At 42.2% G+C, this 17,465-nt stretch overlaps 1 protein-coding gene across 4 annotated transcripts in view; it reads right to left on the reverse strand.

The window, feature by feature from the left end:
• LIMS1 (LIM zinc finger domain containing 1) overlaps window positions 1-17,454 on the reverse strand; it is a 156,254-nt gene extending 138,800 nt beyond the window's left edge. The window contains exons 1-2 of one of the 4 annotated variants that reach the window (XM_063616659.1): window positions 17,129-17,301; window positions 15,316-15,381 (exon numbers count right to left, since the gene is read on the reverse strand). In XM_063616659.1, coding sequence (XP_063472729.1) covers window positions 15,316-15,381; window positions 17,129-17,160 — 98 coding nt within the window. In that variant the 5' untranslated portion in view covers window positions 17,161-17,301. Of the gene's footprint in view, window positions 1-15,315; window positions 15,382-17,128 lie in introns of all 4 variants that reach the window. The other 3 variants (XM_063616657.1, XM_055243849.2, XM_055243847.2) reach the window with 3 other exon arrangements.
• Between the last annotated feature and the right edge of the window lie 11 nt (window positions 17,455-17,465).

The raw sequence follows: 17,465 nt of genomic DNA on the forward strand, positions 1-17,465 counted from the left end.
AATTCCACTTGGAATTCTGATTAATAGTATTGAAGCTACATGTTAATATGGAAAGTTGAGGAAATTCATAAGAAAAAAATTAATGTTTCTGCTAAAAAATTTAACCCAGTAATCTGGAAGCTTCATTTATCTAAAATATAGCCTCTTCCCATATCAAGTAACTTGTTCCTGCATTGCCTCCTAATGGAGAAAGCAAACACTGTACTTACCATCCTGGCCAACATGGGGAAACCCTGTCTCTACTAAAAACACAAAAATTAGCTGGGCATGGTGGTACACGCCTGTAGTCCCAGCTACTAGGGAGGGCGAGGCAGGAGAATCACTTGAACCCAGGAGGCAGAGGTTGCAGTGAGCCGAGATCGTGCCACTACACTCCAGCCTGAGCGACAGAGCGAGACTGCGTCTCAAAAAAAAAACACTGTGCTTGTACAGTATTATTGAAATAATCCATGTCTAATTTAATGTCAAGTCAACGGAAGGGTTACTTATTAGCAACTACCCCACAAATATATCACTAAACCAAACAAAAAGCCATATATACCAAATAAAATATACTGCGCATCATTATTTACTCATTTGACAAGTATTCACTGAATGGCTACTATATGCAATGCACTGTCCCATGAGCATGAGATTTTTAAGTATCTCAAAAAGCGTAAGTAGCTTTTTGTAGAAAAGTGCTATATTCTTAGAAAGTAACATCTTATCAAAATTTATCTAAAATATCCAACTGCATATTTTGGCTTTCATCTCATTTGTTCAGCTAATCTCCAGTAATGCTTTATCCTGGAAAGCATGACAGTGCAAAACAAAACTGCATTTCTAAAAAGTTCCCAAGCCTTATATTCTTGGAGTTCCCAAGCCTTATATCCTTGGAGTTCCCATCACCCTCCACATTCCAAAACCTATTGCCGTAACTTCCGTCACAGAAAGCATTCTAAATGAATGAGCAAATTATCAGAGATGTGGTTTTTGTCTGTTCTCACGGTCCCAAAATGACCCTTTGCCAGGGGACTGGTGGGGGGAGCAGGGAACAGACCTCTGAAATTTTGAGGAATTGCTGGAAGTTGTTTTGTTTTTCATCAAACTCAATAGACAGTTCTGTATTAAAATTAAGCATCACATTCTACACTTCACCAATGTCCTCTGTCATCATGAATACCACTCCCAAAGGGAAAGCACCTGACGAATACTGGAAAACCCAGGTCTAAAACAAAGTAGATTTCATACAGTATATACCACAGGCTCAGGGTTAAAACATTCCATTACGAAGTATAAAGAAATTGTGTTAAACAGACATCTGCAGATGTTTCATGCTTTGTATAGATCTGGAAAATGCCCAAAAGACAAAAAAGTTCTCATTTCCTGATGTGGGTTAGCCAGCATTGAAAAAAAAAAAAAAAAAAAACCCAAACATTGTTAAAATTGTTTCAGAAATTACCCTTACACCCACCTCAAAGTTATATCATTGTAATTCTCAGCCATCTTATTAACCAGGTAACCTAGTGTCCTAGATATCTATCATTTTAAAATCTTTAACCACATTTTTCCATCATTATCCTCAGTCACGTAAATACATTAAATGGGTTAAGTGTGAACACAGCTTTCCAGATTTCACGGGGCTAGTCACAAAGCTCCTACTTTCTTGAACCCATTTTTAAAAAGAGAAAACCAGTCTCTAGCCATGTTTACAAAGGTTTCATGGCTATTGCAAAAATATCACTATCCACACTCCTAAAACAAAAGGCTGCTCATTTGACGGATGAATTACTTCATCTCCAGATTCTAATTAAGACTACTATATATTCCCTAAAACATGCTTCAATATGACAAAGTCTGTATTGTATTCTAAAGAAATATTCTGACAGCAATCCAGTAAAACCCAAGGGAACCGATATATTCTAATGTAGGCAATGACCTTAAACTCTGGTATTTGGGGCACTATTTCCTCCACACACTCTGTCAAGGAGAAAATTTGAAAGTGGAGAATGAATAATTGTTTTGTTCTGAAACTTCCCATTAGAATAACAGAAAGAGGCGTTCAACACAAGCCTGAGGAACCAGGCTAAATTTTAACCTATATTCTTATGCTTTAGCTTCTAGGACACTCAAAGAACAAATCTCAACTGGATAGAAGACATAAGTCAAACTGCCAACGGTCCCTCTTGGCTAACTATGGGCTTAGCACCTGTCATTTTTACCTGTCTCTTTCTGCATCTGTGTTGTGGGCCCAGCTATGAAAGAACTACCCCACCCAAGAGTGTCCAGCCTCTTGGAGCCAGCAGTTAGCAAACTGACCTATGCCAGAGACACTAAGCATCATGTTCTAAGGGTTTGAAGAGAAAGACACCCTCAACCTCATCAATTCCACCTCTGCCCCACACCATCCCTTGGTGATGAAGGGTACAGCAGGGCAATCCCTAAGGATGTCCTGCCTGACCATCCACCACCCGATCCACAACAGGACTTGGCCTATTTCCCAGCAACTTAAAAGTTTAACAACACTATCAGTAAGTGTGGAAGCAGTTTTGTGTTGAAGTCAAAGTCTAACTGCACCTTTGTAATCCAAAGCGCAAGGTAAAACCTTTATTCAAAATTTACATTAAACAACTTCAAACCACAACTCCCCCAATGAACTCCATCAGCCCTTCTTCTTACCTTATAATGAAATCAGAACTCTTATCTATCAGCCATTTCATTTTTTCCGTAACAAACTAAAGTTATAGACACAATTATAGTCAGGGAGACCATTACTGAAAAGCAAAACGTTATACTTCAAACACAAGCATCATTAAGGAAACTTTATTCTCCATTATAAAACATGCACAGTATTGACACCCAAATAATTTACAGGTGCTTTATTAAGTCTCTATAACCAACTCACTTTGCCCTTTAGAGATTATCTTCCTTCTATCTTTCATTGAACATTTCAAAGTCTGTACGATATTTAAATAAAACTATTTATACCATTGTCTTTTAAAAAAAAAAGATCACTCAAATTAGACAGGCTAGAGAATGATCCGCTAGGCTCTGCTGGTTTAGCTATAAATGACCCGAACATTAATGATGGAATGCCAATCAGCCAATGAACAGCGATCACTTAATATGAGTGAGAAGTTATCACCATTTCAGTGGACTTCCAAGAAGTGCAGATGCCATCCTAACCAGAGGGGCTCATAATACAAAAGCAACATTCACTTATAGAGTAGGAGGGTGGCCCAGGCACTGTGGCTCACACATGTAATCCCAGCATTTTGGGAGGCTGAGGCAGGAGGACCCCTTGAGCCCAGGAGTTCAAGGTTTACAGTGAGCTATGATCGATCCACTGCACACACTCCAGCCTCGAGGACAGAGTAAGACTCTGTCTCCTAAAAACAACAACAACAAAAAAAGAAGGCAGCAGCCCGAGAGAAAGGGAAAACAATCACTAGTCCAAGTCAGAAAGTGACACCTCAACCCTAATTTAGTACTCTGTAAACCTAAAGCATCCAAAAGTGAAGGACTATCTAGATACCACAGACAATGTACTTTTGGAGCACAGATTCTATACACCAGTATTATACTAAAGTGATATATGCTAAGGCAATACACATATTATTGAGTAGGAGACTAGACAGGATTACATGCTAACAACATAAGAGTGATGTGTAATCTGTCAGATTGTATCATCAGATTACTAAATAGGTAAGGAGGGCTTCTCTTTTTAGAAGTACAGCAGCTAGGACCTGCAACGTCTTCAATAACAATTAGAATATTTCCATCTTTCAAACCCCCAATGCATTAATAATAATCTAGATTGAAAGTCTGCAAAGTGGGGACCAGAGGCCAAACCAGCCTGTCCCTGTTTTTGTACAGCCTGTGAGGTAAAATAGTTCTGTCATTTTCCCATTTATTATGAAAGAGGCGCATCTGAATCAGATATGGGTAAGACTCAAGGCACCATTCATCCTGAGGCAAATTCTCCTCCAGCTATGAGCCCTTAAGAGCAAACAAGTTACCTATTTCCAAAAGACACGGCAGTCCTCAGTAATTTTTAAGAGAGTAAAGTGGTCCCCAAGACCAAGAACTGAGAATTGCTTTTTTAGATCCAACTACCAATTTACAGAATATATTAATATAATAGAGGATGCACCAGCGCGGTGACTCAGGCCTGTAATCGCTGCACTTTGGGAAGCCGAGGCGGGTGGATCACCTGAGGTCAGGAGTTCAAGACCAGCCAGGCCAACATGGTGAAACCCCATCTCTACTAAAAATACAAAAAATTAGCCAGGCGAGGTGGCAGATGCCTGTAATCCCAGCTACTTGGGGGGCTGAAGGAGGAGAATCGCTTGAACCCGGGAGGCGGAGGTTGCAGTGAGCCGACATCAAGCCACCGCACTCCTGCCTAGGCAACAAAACTGTATATATGGATGTTTTTTTTTTTTTTTTTTTTTTGAGACGGAGTCTTGCTCTGTCTCCCAGGCGGGAGTGCAATGGCACGATCTCGGCTCACTGCAAGCTCCGCCTCCCGGGTTCATGCCATTCTCCTGCCTCAGCCTCCCGAGTAGCTGGGACTACAGGCGCCTGCCAACACGTCCGGCTAATTTTTTGTATTTTTAGTAGAGATGGGGTTTCACTGTGTTAGCCAGGATGGTCTCGATCTCCTGACCTCGTGATCCGCCCGCCTCGGCCTCCCAAAGTGCTGGGATTACAGGCTTGAGCCACCGCGCCCGGCCAATATATATGGATGTTAAGCCATGTACCCTGAGGATATAAGCTGGTAAATTCAGATGGCAGGAAATTCTTCAAGATAACCACGCAATTTCTTCAACAACAGCAACAACAAAATCACAAGAGAAAAGAAAAAGATGGAAGGTGTACTTATATGTTAAAAGAGACTAAAAGACTTATCAACCTATCAAATTTGTGAACCTTATTCAGATCTCAATTTAGAAAAACCACAAAATAAAATCGATGTTTGGGATAAATAGAAATTTAAACACTTACTGTGTGGTTGATGATATCAAGGAATTACTACTCATCTTTTTCAGGTGTGATGCTGAGGTTATATTTAAACAGTTTTTTGAAGAGTCCTTACCTTTTAAGGATACATATTAAAATCTATAATATGACACAGGGGAGAGAAGAGTGAAAAAAAATTGGCCTTCAGTCAAAGATTTACCATCAGTCAATAATTATTGAGGCTGGCCCAGTGTGGTGGCTCACACCTGTAATCCTTGCACTTTGGGAGGCCAAAGTGGGTGGATCACCTGAGGTTAAGAGTTTGAGACCAGCCTGGCCCACATGGTGAAAACCCGTCTCTACTAAAAGTACAAAAATTAGCCAGGCGTGCTGGTAGGCACCTGTAATCCCAGCTACTTGGGAGGCTGAGGCAGGAGAATTGCTTGAACCCAAGAGGCAGAGGTTGCAATAAGCCAAGAGCGCCACTGCACTCCAGCCTGGGCAAGAGAGCAAAAACATCACCTCAAAAATAAATAAATAAAATAATAATAATAATTGTTGAAGTTGAGCGGAAACACACGGAGACACATTATTCTCTGTGCTTTTGTATATGTTTGAAATCCTCCATAATAAAACATTAAAAAGCATAGATTTCATGACATTCCTTCCTCAAGAAGTATGGGATGAGGCTGAGCAATCAGCATTTTTAGCATGAACCCCATGCCATGAGAAGTCTGCAGCCCATGTTTTGAGAGCACTGTTCTCCCTGATTCTTGAATTTTCCCTACAACATTCCAAATAAGCCAGGCCTCTGGTTGAACCCTACAATGACCAATACACCTCTACCTGCTAAGAATCCAATAACATTTGACTGGTCCTAATGTCTTCAATAAGTAACAACTAATCTATAATAACTAGTAACAAATTACCACTTCCTCCTTTAAATTTCTTTTTTCTTTTTTGAGAGAGACAGGGAAAGAGAGAAGAGAGAAAAGAGAGAGGGAGAGAAAGAGTCTTGCTGTGTTGCCCAGGCTGGAGTGCAGTGGCAAGACTCAACCTCCCAGGCTCAAGTGATCCTCGCACCTCAGCCTCCTGAGTAGCTGGGACTGTTCCTGGACCAAACTGAGGGTCGGGCTGCTATTTCTCGTGGCCCAGTAACGAGATGCAGACGAACTGGGGAGGAAGAGAGTTTTTATTTCTGCAACCAGTTACAGGGAGAACGCCTGGAAATTATCACCAGACCAACTCAAAATTGCAGTTTTCCAGAGCTTATATACCTTCTAAGCTGTATGTCTATGTGTAAGTGTGCATTCACCTGAAGACATAAGTGATTAACTTCTTTTAATTTATGACTAATGTCTGAGTGCTGGAGACCTTCTTCTGGATCCTCAGTAAATTTACTTCATCTAAATGGGTCCAGGTGCTGAGGTGATTACCCTTATCTTGTCTCCTACTAAATCACAGAAGTTTGGGGAGTTTCTTCAGACCCACAATAAAATTTGTTTAATCCTAAAAGGGTCTTGTTAAGAATTCTTTTGTTATTTTGTCATAATTTAAGGCCCAGGAAAGGCCTAGACAAAACTCTTGGTAAGTTTCCGTTACAGTCCAGCCTTTGATAAGGGCACTGGCTTTTTTAGCTTTTACTATTTCACTTAACCACTCAGTCAGTATTGAAACAGTTGTTATGGAGGCCTGCATTAGTGAGACCTAGCCTGCCACAGGACTATGGGCACGTGCCACCATGCCCAGCTAATTTTAAAATTTTTTGTAGAGATGGGGTATCGCTATGTTGCCCAGGCTCATCTTGAACTCCTGGGCTCAAGAGATCCTCTCGCCTCAGCCTCCCAAAGTGCTGAGATTATAGGTGTGAGCCACCATGCCCAGCCAAATTTCTAAAAGACTTTTTAAACAGTCTCTTATGGGACTTGTACATACAAAGCTACAATATCAGACAATGTATCCTTCACTCTATTACAGCTGTATACCCCATGCCCTATAGCATAGTACAGTGTATATAATGGACACAAACTGTATTGAAAGATGTGTTCCAAAATTTGTAAACATCACTTTCACATATGCAAGCACAGCCAACAGTTCAAATAAAAATAATGAAGTTTGTGTGTTGCATACAAATACAGACACACTAAATTTGGGTAAAGAACTGAATCTTACCCAATGCATTCTCCGGGAGGTCAAGAAAAGAAAGCCTAATAGGTGTTGAAGCAGCCAAGGAAGTCATCTTCAAGACAGAGGAGTTTCAGCTGGGACTTGAGTGTAAGACTTGGGAACTCCTACCCCCTTAAAAAAGGAAAAGCTACTCCTAGCAGAGTAACAAAAATCAAGTTCAGAAAGAAGGACTGTGGTATGGTTGGCAATAAGATGATGTAAGCGTAAGGGTAGTAGGGAGTAAAACTGGATAGGTTGTCTGGACATGCCAAGAAAAAGCCTTGAGACTTGGAAAAACAATTAGCGAGCTGTGACCTCTTTTTGACCAGTGACATGAAGTGAGGAGACACAGGGCTCTACAGGGCACTTCAGTATGAACCCCAGCTGTCACTGATTGTATGACTTGGTGAGTTCTTAACCTCTTGAGCTTGGTTTCCTTATCTGTAAAATAAAGATCCTACTTCATGGTGTGGCCGTGATGGTAAGATTATATAAAACAATATCCTTAAGGTATTTGTGTGGAAGTAGGTAATTAAGAAAAGGTGGTTATGACTAACAGAGTTTCCAAAAGAGTGGCGTAGGAGGAAACTAAACTAAACAAGGATGCCTAAATATCATCTGAATTTCTCCTAAATGTTTCATGATGTTGGGTCTCTGCCAGCAGTCTGTAATACACTGTAGAGTCAAGCTAAACCAAAGAAAATGATCCTGTCTTACTCAAAGTTTTGTGAATTTATTCAAACAATGTCAAAGACACTAAGCAGAGCTAGCCCTGAACTTTTTGATTCACTAACAAATAAAAGGAGAAATAAAGCCTACTGTCCAGCTTGTTTTTCTTTGGATATTCAACAAATTTGATTAAGACATTCCTTTACTTCCAGAGATTACACTTTGGCAGAAAAGATTAGACCTATATACAAAAAACTATAAAACAAAACAGACCTCTGCCCGGCCGCCCCGTCCGGGAAGAAGTGAGGAGCGCCTCTGCCCGGCCGCCCCGTCCGGGAAGAAGTGAGGAGCGCCTCTGCCCGGCCGCCCCGTCCGGGAAGAAGTGAGGAGCGCCTCTGCCCGGCCGCCCCGTCTGGGAGGTGAGGAGTGCCTCTGCCCGGCCACCCATCGTCTGGGAGGTGAGGAGCGCCTCTGCCCGGCCACCCATTGTCTGGGAAGTGGGGAGCGCCTCTGCCCAACCACCCATCGTCTGGGAAGTGAGGAGCGCCTCTGCCTGGCCACCTATCGTCTGGGAAGAAGTGAGGAGCGTCTCTGCCTGGCCGCCCCGTCTGGGAAGTGAGGAGCCCCTCTGCCCGGCCGCCCCGTGTCTGGGTAGAAGTGAGGAGCTCCTCTGCCTGGCCGCTCCGTCTGGGAGGTCTACCACGGAGGCCAGAAGCAATGTGGGGGCTGGACGTGGTGGCTCACGCCTGTGGTCCCGGCACTCTGGGGGGCGAGGCGGGTTGATCACTTCGGGCTAGGAGTTCGAGACCAACTTGGCGAAACATGAAGAATACAACAGACAAACCAACCAACCAACTCAATGACAACAAAACAGGTCTACCCTGGAGTCATACTCTAATTTTTTCTATTTTCCTCCCTTTCTGATCCTTTATCCCACTTTCTTTTTCTTCCTCTTCCTTCTCCCTCTTCTTTGTCAAATAGAGGATTGAGTTATTATCACTGATCCATATAAAGTCCCTCTCTCATTTATTTTAACTCCCACCCCCATTTCTATTCCCTGACTTCCCATGTGCAACCTTCCTAATATGTTTGATACGCATCTTTTTGTTTGTATGTATTTTTAGAAAATGTTTATTGTTTTTGTATGCAAAAAAATTAATAAAAACAAAACAAAACAAAAAAAAAAACAGAAATTGGTAATTACCAGAAAAGAATTCAAAATGCTTTGGGAGAACAGAAAAAGCTCTGAATCCCTAATTCCCTACTACACGGTGGGGGCTAAATTAATGCTCCAGGAATTCGTTATTTTATGAGAGAAGTGGCAATTTTGTCCTAGCTGCCAAGAAAACACAAAAGATGATGATTTCCCAGGCCCAGAGAAGGGCATGAACAGCACTGAGGCAGGAAATCATCATTTTCAGAAAAAGGCAGTGGGTTAGAGAGACAAAGGCTAAGGAAATAGTGTGTGACAAGGCTATGAAGATGGGTTGGGCCAGATCACAAACAGCCTTAAATTCCAGGCGCTGGAGTTTGGACCTACCTGACAGGCAATAAGCAGCTTCTCAATATTTTGAAAATATGTGATCAAAGTAGTTCTTTAGAAAAATCTGAAACCAACATGAATGACAGATCAGTCAGGTGCACCTGCACTATACCTGCACAGAAAAACAAATCCTGTTGAATCTACTGCACTGAGAAGGAGAAACAGCCAGCTGTGGCAAAAGCTGCAACTGCCTACCCAATGTCCATTCTCCCTCCCTTCCTCACTATTAACAAGGCAGATTTTATAAGGGACAGCAATGTGCCCAGCTTTAAAAGTAAGCAAACAAAAACAAAACAACAACTACATTTACCAATGAGAAATAAACGTATCTGTTTAAGTAGTTGGTAACATTTGTCACTTAGCTGATGCATCAGTAAGGAAGCCCATCAATAGGAAGGGATCTCTCTGGGGAGGAAAAAGTTGCAAGCACCAGCACATGTGGCTAGGAATACCAGGTCTTCAACAACACTTTTGAAGTGTTCTTCAAAAGGAATCACTTGAAAGAGACTGACATCCAGGACATCTGTAATAGAACAATTCTGGGCCAATATCCATAATTCATTCAGACATTTCCAAATGTACTATGTTAATGGGCTCAGCTATAGGTCTTGGTTCTCAAGGTATTTACTATATATTGTAGACAAAAAGATAAAATATATATATATATACAGCAAACTGTAACAATGCAATGTGAATAAAGTAACAGAGCAAACCAGCGTAATATAGCAGAGGAGACCCCACAATACAACTACATCTTGGGCTGTATTCCTAACCCTGCTGTTAACTCACTTCCGGCCTTGAATAAACTATTTTACCTCCTAGGCAAATCCTGTCCTGTAAAATAAAGAAGCAGTGTATTTAAATAAAGGGCTAATGCAGGGGACCCACTAAAGTGCATTAGTTCAGTAGGTTCCAGCTTTTTCATCTATAAACCCACTTTTTAAATGTTAAATAAATTTTCTTAGATCTTCGTATCACCATGATTGTCTTCTTAGCACATGTTAACAGATAAAGCACGCACTATATAAATACTACCACGAATTCCACAAACCTTTTAAAAGAATCTGTACTTTATCAGCCAGGGGCGGTGGCTCAAGTCTGTAATCCCAGCACTTTGGGAGGCCGAGGAGGGTGGATCACAAGGTCAGGAGGTCGAGACCATCCTGGCTAACACAGTGAAACTCCATCTCTACTAAAAATACAAAAAATTAGCCGGGTGTTGTGGCAGGTGCCTGTAGTCCCAGCTACTCGAGAAGCTGAGGCAGCAGAATGGCATGAACCCGGGAGGCGGAGCTTGCAGTGAGCTGAGATGGCGCCACTGCACTCCAGCCTGGGCAACAAAGCAAAGCAAGACTCCATCTCAAAAAAAAAAAAAAAAAAAAAGAATCTGTACTTTATCAACATTTAAATGAAAATTAGAAACATTCACAAAACATTATTTGTTCCACTTCAAACACTTAATATGTGCCTGGATTTTTTTTTCCAACCAGTTGGAATAAGTTTACAGTCCACAGGGCAGTGGCTCTGCATTCTCTCAAGTCTTTCCCAGCCTTAATGCTGTCATCTTATGTTCATTTGAAAGATTTTCAGAACCAGGGTGAAAAGGAAATCAGTAAGAAAGGAGTGAAAAAAGAAAACGATGGATTCAAGAGAAAATTCGAAGGTAAGAACTCAGCAAGAAGGTGGTTATAGGGAGGGAAGGACAGGAAGAAACAAAAGCAACCATGTTAGGTGCCATTAGCAGCAGTATAAGTCCAGGGGAAAAGAACCAGGATGATGGGAAACGATGACTTCATTGAGCATCTACTATGTTCCTGGCATGGTGTTAAATGGTTTAAAAATGAAAACATACACATGATTTTAAAAATCAAAACAGTACAAAAAGCTATACAACAAAAAATTTCCCTCTCATCCTGGATTCTCAGGTGCCTAGACTCCCTCTCCAGAAGCAACAATCACTAAAAATTTCATCTGTATCCTTTCAGAAATATTTGCATTTGCCTTCATATTTAGTTATCACAACAACCTCTGAGATAGGTGGGATTACTTTATAAATTAAGAATCTGAGGCTTAAAGATGCTGACAGGGCCAACGTCAAAAAGCCATGAAGGGACAGAACTAGGACTAGAACACGGACCCAACCACTCATGTACACATTAACTACACTCAGAAAGCTATGAAAACTCTGGTAGCTGGGAGCAGTGGCTCACGCCTGTAATCCCAGAACTTTGAGAGGCTGAGGAGGGCGGATCACTTGAGGCCAGGAATTCAAGACTAGGCTGGGCAACATGGGGAAACCCTGTCACTACAAAAAATACAAAATATTAGCCGGGCATAGTGGCATGCACCTGTTGTCCCAGCTATTCGGAAGGCTAAGGTGAAAGGATCACCTGACCCCAGGAAGTTGAGGCTTAAGTGAGCCATGACTGCATCACTTTACTCCAGCCTGGGTGACAGAGTGAGACCTTGTCTCAAAAACAAAACAAAACAAAAAACACTCTGGCAGAGATGTTCAAAGTGTTTGTAATAATTAAAAAATAGAACCCAAATAACCACTAGTCAAGGACTGGATGTATAAATCATATCACATGTACACTGTGAAATACTATGCAGCCATTAAAACTAAGGTTAAAAAACATAAGGTAAACTCAGACACACCACTCTAAGACAGCTTGTTGAAGTAAAAAAGCAATTGCAAGAAATGGGGAGTTGGTATTTACTGGACACAGAGTTTCAGTCTGGGAAGATGAAAAAGTTCTCGGAAGGAAGGGTAGTGATGGTTGCACAGCAACATGAATGTACATAATGCCATAGAACTGTACACTTAAAAATGGTTAAAATAGTAAATTTTGTTTTGCATATTTTCCTGTAACTTTTTTAATACTATAAAAAGCAATTGCAGAATAGTATGACTATGATTCCATTTTTGTAGAAAGGGAAAGTATGTGTAAACATTATTTGTAAATGCATGTTGTCTGTTATCTTGCTTTACCTTGCCTGCTACTCAGACATCCTGAAAGCCCTGGACTCCTGGTGTGCTGATGCTGCGTCCCATGCCTCCCACTGCCAAGCACATACTCCCAGCAGCTGAACTACTGCCTTCAGCTTTCTTCCTACCTCTCACAGAATGCACTCTTCAGCCCTTGCTTTATCTGCAGCTGCCCTGCCCCACTGTTAAATGTCAATGAAGACTCATCAAGCTCCAAAACATGCTCCAACGTGAAAAAAGATGCAGGAAAATGACTCCCTTACTCATCCCTGCAGTAAGCTCCAGGGTGGAAATGTGTGATGTGATCAAATAAAAGAGATGAGATTATATCAGAAAGAGGGAAAAGAAAACCTCTGTTGCTGAAGAATGCACAGTATACGGCAACAGGTAGTGCAGCTCCTGCTTCTCAAGTGTCTTAAAGTTTTTGGAAGACAATGTGGCAACAGTCCAGCATATAATGTAGACGACATCCCTGTGGGTGGAAAACCACAGCTTAAAGTGTAGTTACGAGAACTATAAAACTGACAAAATGGTTTGGGATGTTTTTCCTTCTATTTAAGTGCAAACCTAGGTAAGAACATGACCTATACTGAGGTTTATTTGTTTAAATGATTATCCAAAGAGCAAACAACATTATTGAAAATAGAGGCTTTCAGAGTAAAGCTCCGCTCTCCTGTTACTGATCTGCTGTAGCTATGGAAGTTTCTCAGACCCAGTGGAGGGGCTCCAAGGTCCCCCTCTCTAGGAGGAAAGGAAAGCCTACTTGTTGTACTCACATTTAGCAAAGGAAAGAACTGCCCAGGAGACAGGTCAAGGGGCTACAGCAAAGGGAAAAGGGTGGGAATGATCAAATAAAATCAAGACAGCACAATCCTGATGGACAGTTTTCTTTAAGCCTGCAAGAAACGGAACCACCAAAACTGAAATGATCTTTTCTACCACCAAACTTTCCTTAGCTTTTTAAAAAATCAACAGTTCGATTTTTTCACCATACAAACAGGCAGAGAGCACTGAAAAGTGTGAAGACACTTAGGCCCATGGCATTTTCCCTCTTCATAATGGCACTGGCCATTTTCTTATCAGGGAAAATCCTAAAAGGCAGAAAGTTGCTTCTTCCATGGTGGTCCAAGTCTTAGTTATTACGTCCTACTAAAACTACCCAAAACTACAAGACACACACTACCACAAACATTCAAGAGCAGTTTTAAGAGAAACCTTGTATTTGTTCCTTTTTAAATATCCCCAGTACCTGCATATCCCTCATCATTTAGGATTATGTCTTTAACAGTGGTTCTTAAAGTATGGCCTACAGAAGTTCAATTTTAGTTGTAACATTTGGCATGTCACTAACAGTTTAGAGGTGTGAGGTGAGTCTTAACAAAATGTTAAAAAATGTGAATTTATTTGTATAAAAAGTATGATTAAAGTACAATTTAAAAGAAAGTAGTGGCCGGGCGCGGTGGCTCAAGCCTGTAATCCCAGCACTTTGGGAGGCCGAGGCGGGCGGATCACGAGGTCAGGAGATCGAGACCATCCTGGCTAACACAGTGAAACCCCATCTCTACTAAAAATACAAAAAAATTAGCCGGACGTGTTGGCAGGCGCCTGTAGTCCCAGCTACTCGGGAGGCTGAGGCAGGAGAATGGCATGAACCCGGGAGGCGGAGCTTGCAGTGAGCCGAGATCGCGCCATTGCACTCCAGCCTGGGAGACAGAGCAAGACTCCGTCTCAAAAAAAAAAAAAAAAAAAAAAAAAAAAAGAAAGTAGTTTTTTTTTTTTTTGAGACAGAGTCTTGTGATCATGCCATTGCATCCCAGGCTGGGTGGCAAAGTGAGACCCTGTTAAAAAAAAAAAAAAAAGATAAAAATTTTTCATTGAAAAAAATTCAGATCACACAGAAAAATATAAAGAACAGGTAATTATAGGTAATTATTACTCATAAGCTGGTCTTTCAGACATAACCACTGTTAATATATTGCTGTATAGTGTTCTTCACTTTTTCTCCTATGGATGTGTACACATTATATATATTCTAGAAAAATAGGGTTTTCCTATTACTCATTAGTATCCTGTTTTTTCCACGTCAGTAAACGCTAACCTAATTATCATCATTGTTAAAGCTGCATAATATTCCGTTGTACTAAGAGATACTGTACTTTTAGTCCCCACTGATGGACATTTAAGTTATAAAGGCTGTGATGAGCATCCTAATGTATACATTTTTGTGTGCTTATCCAGTTATCCTTTAGATAAATTCCAATAAATGGAATTGCTAGAAAAAAATAAATAAATAAAGTATGGCCTTGAACCCCTGAGGGTCTCCAAGACCTTTTTAAGGGGTCTGAGAGATCAAAACTATTTTCATCATACTAAGATATTCCTAAGAAGTCACTGTAGCATTGTGCACTGTGTTGACACACAGGTAGTGCAAAAACAACAGTCAGTACAACTGCTGGCCGCTTAGCACTAAAGAGGGCCATGGTAGTGTCCCTGAATTCTTTACCTCTATGTACTCACAGGAAAATAATGTCAATTTCACTTTTTAAGTGAAATGGTACAGTCATGCTGGAAAAAAAACTGTCAGTTTCTCAAAAAACTAAACATACAATTTCTGTACAACCTGACAATTGCACACTCTTGGACATTTATCCCAGAAAAGGAAAACTTACATTCACATAAAACCTAGACAGGCGGAGCACAGTGGCTCCAAAATTCCAGCACTTTGGGAGGCTGAGGTGGGTGGATTGCTGGAACCCAGGAGTTTGGAACCCCTAGACTAGCCTGGACAATATGGCGAAACCCTGTCTCTACCAAAAAAATACAAACAACAACAAACACCTGTCTATTTGTTCGTAGTGGCTTTCTTAATAGCCCAAAACTAACAGCCTGAATGTCCTTCAACATGTGAACAGTTAAACTGCTGTACATCCATACCATGGAGCACTACTGAGCAAGAAAAAGGAACAAACTATGACATGCACAGCAAATAGTGTATGATTCCACTTACATGAGATATGAGGTACCAGCAGTAGTCAAAGTCATAGACAGAAATGAGAACGATGGCTGCCAGGGACTGGAGGGAGGAGGGGAATGGAGAGTTAATGTTTAATAGGTACAGAGTTTCAGTTTTGTAAGATAACGATTTCTGGACATGTATGATAGTTATGGATGCACAATAATTTGAATGAACTTATTACTCTCCCTCCCAAAAGTAAATTACTAATGGTAAATTCAGGATGGTAAGGGGATAGGATGGGGAGAGACACTGGACCAGAGAGGTATGAAGGTCTTAAAAGGAAACTATTATCTCTTTTATTACACTACATATCCGTTATTCTTAATATCTCACAAATACTTTAAATTTTATATCAACTTACTAGTCAATACTTTTTTTTAAGGAAAAAAGTCCATGATGGAGTACAAATTATTGTTATCAAAACTTGAGCTTTGACTCTTTTTTGTTAACTTGTGACCAAATGGCAGGTGTGCACTTCTGTAATAGAGCGATGAGCTGAATTAACTTGCTTGTGTCATGAAATGCCATTTTTACGGGAAGGAACAACTGACAAACTAGGGTTATTTAAACCTGTATTGCCAGACATTTCCTTGAAATTGAACGAAGTGAGTCTGTCACTTTGAGGAAAACAACTGGAAATACTTTGTTTCCAATGATAAAAAGCAAGCTTTCAACAGAAAATTCGAATTTTGGAAAACTTGTAAACACCACTTTGTATCCGATGGATTTTAACATAAAGACTTTCCTAATGAAATCAATAGTGATGGTAACGAATGTTATTCGGCGCTATTAATGAAATGTGTCAGCTTGGGATCTGCCAAACTCAGCGAGCCAATATTTTCCAAACGACAAATACATGGTGTTACAATGGGTAATAGCTGCATTCAAACTGCAAGACAGACCAAGGAATTTTAACGTAACTGTGTGCAAAGGCCACTGACAGGAGCTTCAGCTGCATTCGAACTGCAAGACAGACCAAGGAATTTTAACGAAACTGTGTGAAAAGTCCACTGACAGTAGCTTCAGATTCCACGTCCAAACCAGCCTTTGAGAAACCTCCACTTACGTAGTTTTGGTGTAGTAATAAAGAATACCCATAATTATCTGAAACAGCTATTAAGACAGTACTCGCTTTTCCAACTACAATCTGTGTAAGATTAGATTTTCCTCATATGAAAACATACCGCAACAGACTGAACTGCAAAGCAGATGGGAGAACGCAGTTGTCCCTACTAAGTCAGACAACTCAAGAGATTCGCAAACTGTAAAGGACGCCAGTCGTCCCACGAACTCTTGTTTTAGCAAAACCCTATGCTGCATAAAAATGTGGTATGTACGTTAACATACCACGGATTTATTCAATGAGTTAATAGTAACTTCAGTGTCTCGGTTTTCCTTTCTAGTACAGTCTATGGAGATAGCCACCCTTGCAGGTCCTCTAGTCCCAAGAGGGGTCCTGAGACCAAGACATCTGCGACCCGCTGATCCCTACTGTTAGAAGATAAATGATTAGCTCGACAAATACTGATTTGCCTTAAGGAACTCTCGGCGCAGCGGGGCGGCGTCAGCGCCTGTGCCACCGCGGACACCCGGGAATGAACAGCAGCCGTCTCCTCCGCGGGCCCGCACGCAGCCACGCCGCCACCCGAGCCCTGGAGGTCCAGGCTCCAGGCCGCACGGGAGAGGCCGCAGGGAGGCCGCGGGGAAAACCCGGCCGCCCGCCCGCGTCAGGCCCGGCCCGGCCCGAAGGCCCGCCGGGAGCTGCAGGGCGGACGTGGCGGGCGCCGCGCGGCGCGGCCGGTACCTGTGGGTCATCCCGGCCGCCACGCCCAGCATCTTTCCGCTTTCGGCCGCCGCCGTCTCTCAGCCCCTCGTCTCCCGGCGCCGCTCCAGCCGCGTCCTAGTCCCTCGCCGCCGCGGCCGACTACTGGCGGGCCCGGAGCAGGAAGGGGAGGAGGGCCAGGGGCGGGCCGCGCGGGAGCGCGCTAGGCGGGGGAAGGCGAGGCGGGCCGCGCGGGAAGGCGGGGAGGGGCGAGAGTGTACGGGCGAGGAGGGGCGGGGACTGGCGGGGCAGGCGCGGGAGGGCGAGGACTGGAGAGGTGGGCGCGGGGGGGCGGGGCGTTGCGGGGCGGGGCCCGCGT

Source organism: Symphalangus syndactylus, chromosome 14 (assembly GCF_028878055.3).
Source record: "Symphalangus syndactylus isolate Jambi chromosome 14, NHGRI_mSymSyn1-v2.1_pri, whole genome shotgun sequence".
NCBI classification, from domain to species: Eukaryota; Metazoa; Chordata; class Mammalia; order Primates; family Hylobatidae; genus Symphalangus; species Symphalangus syndactylus.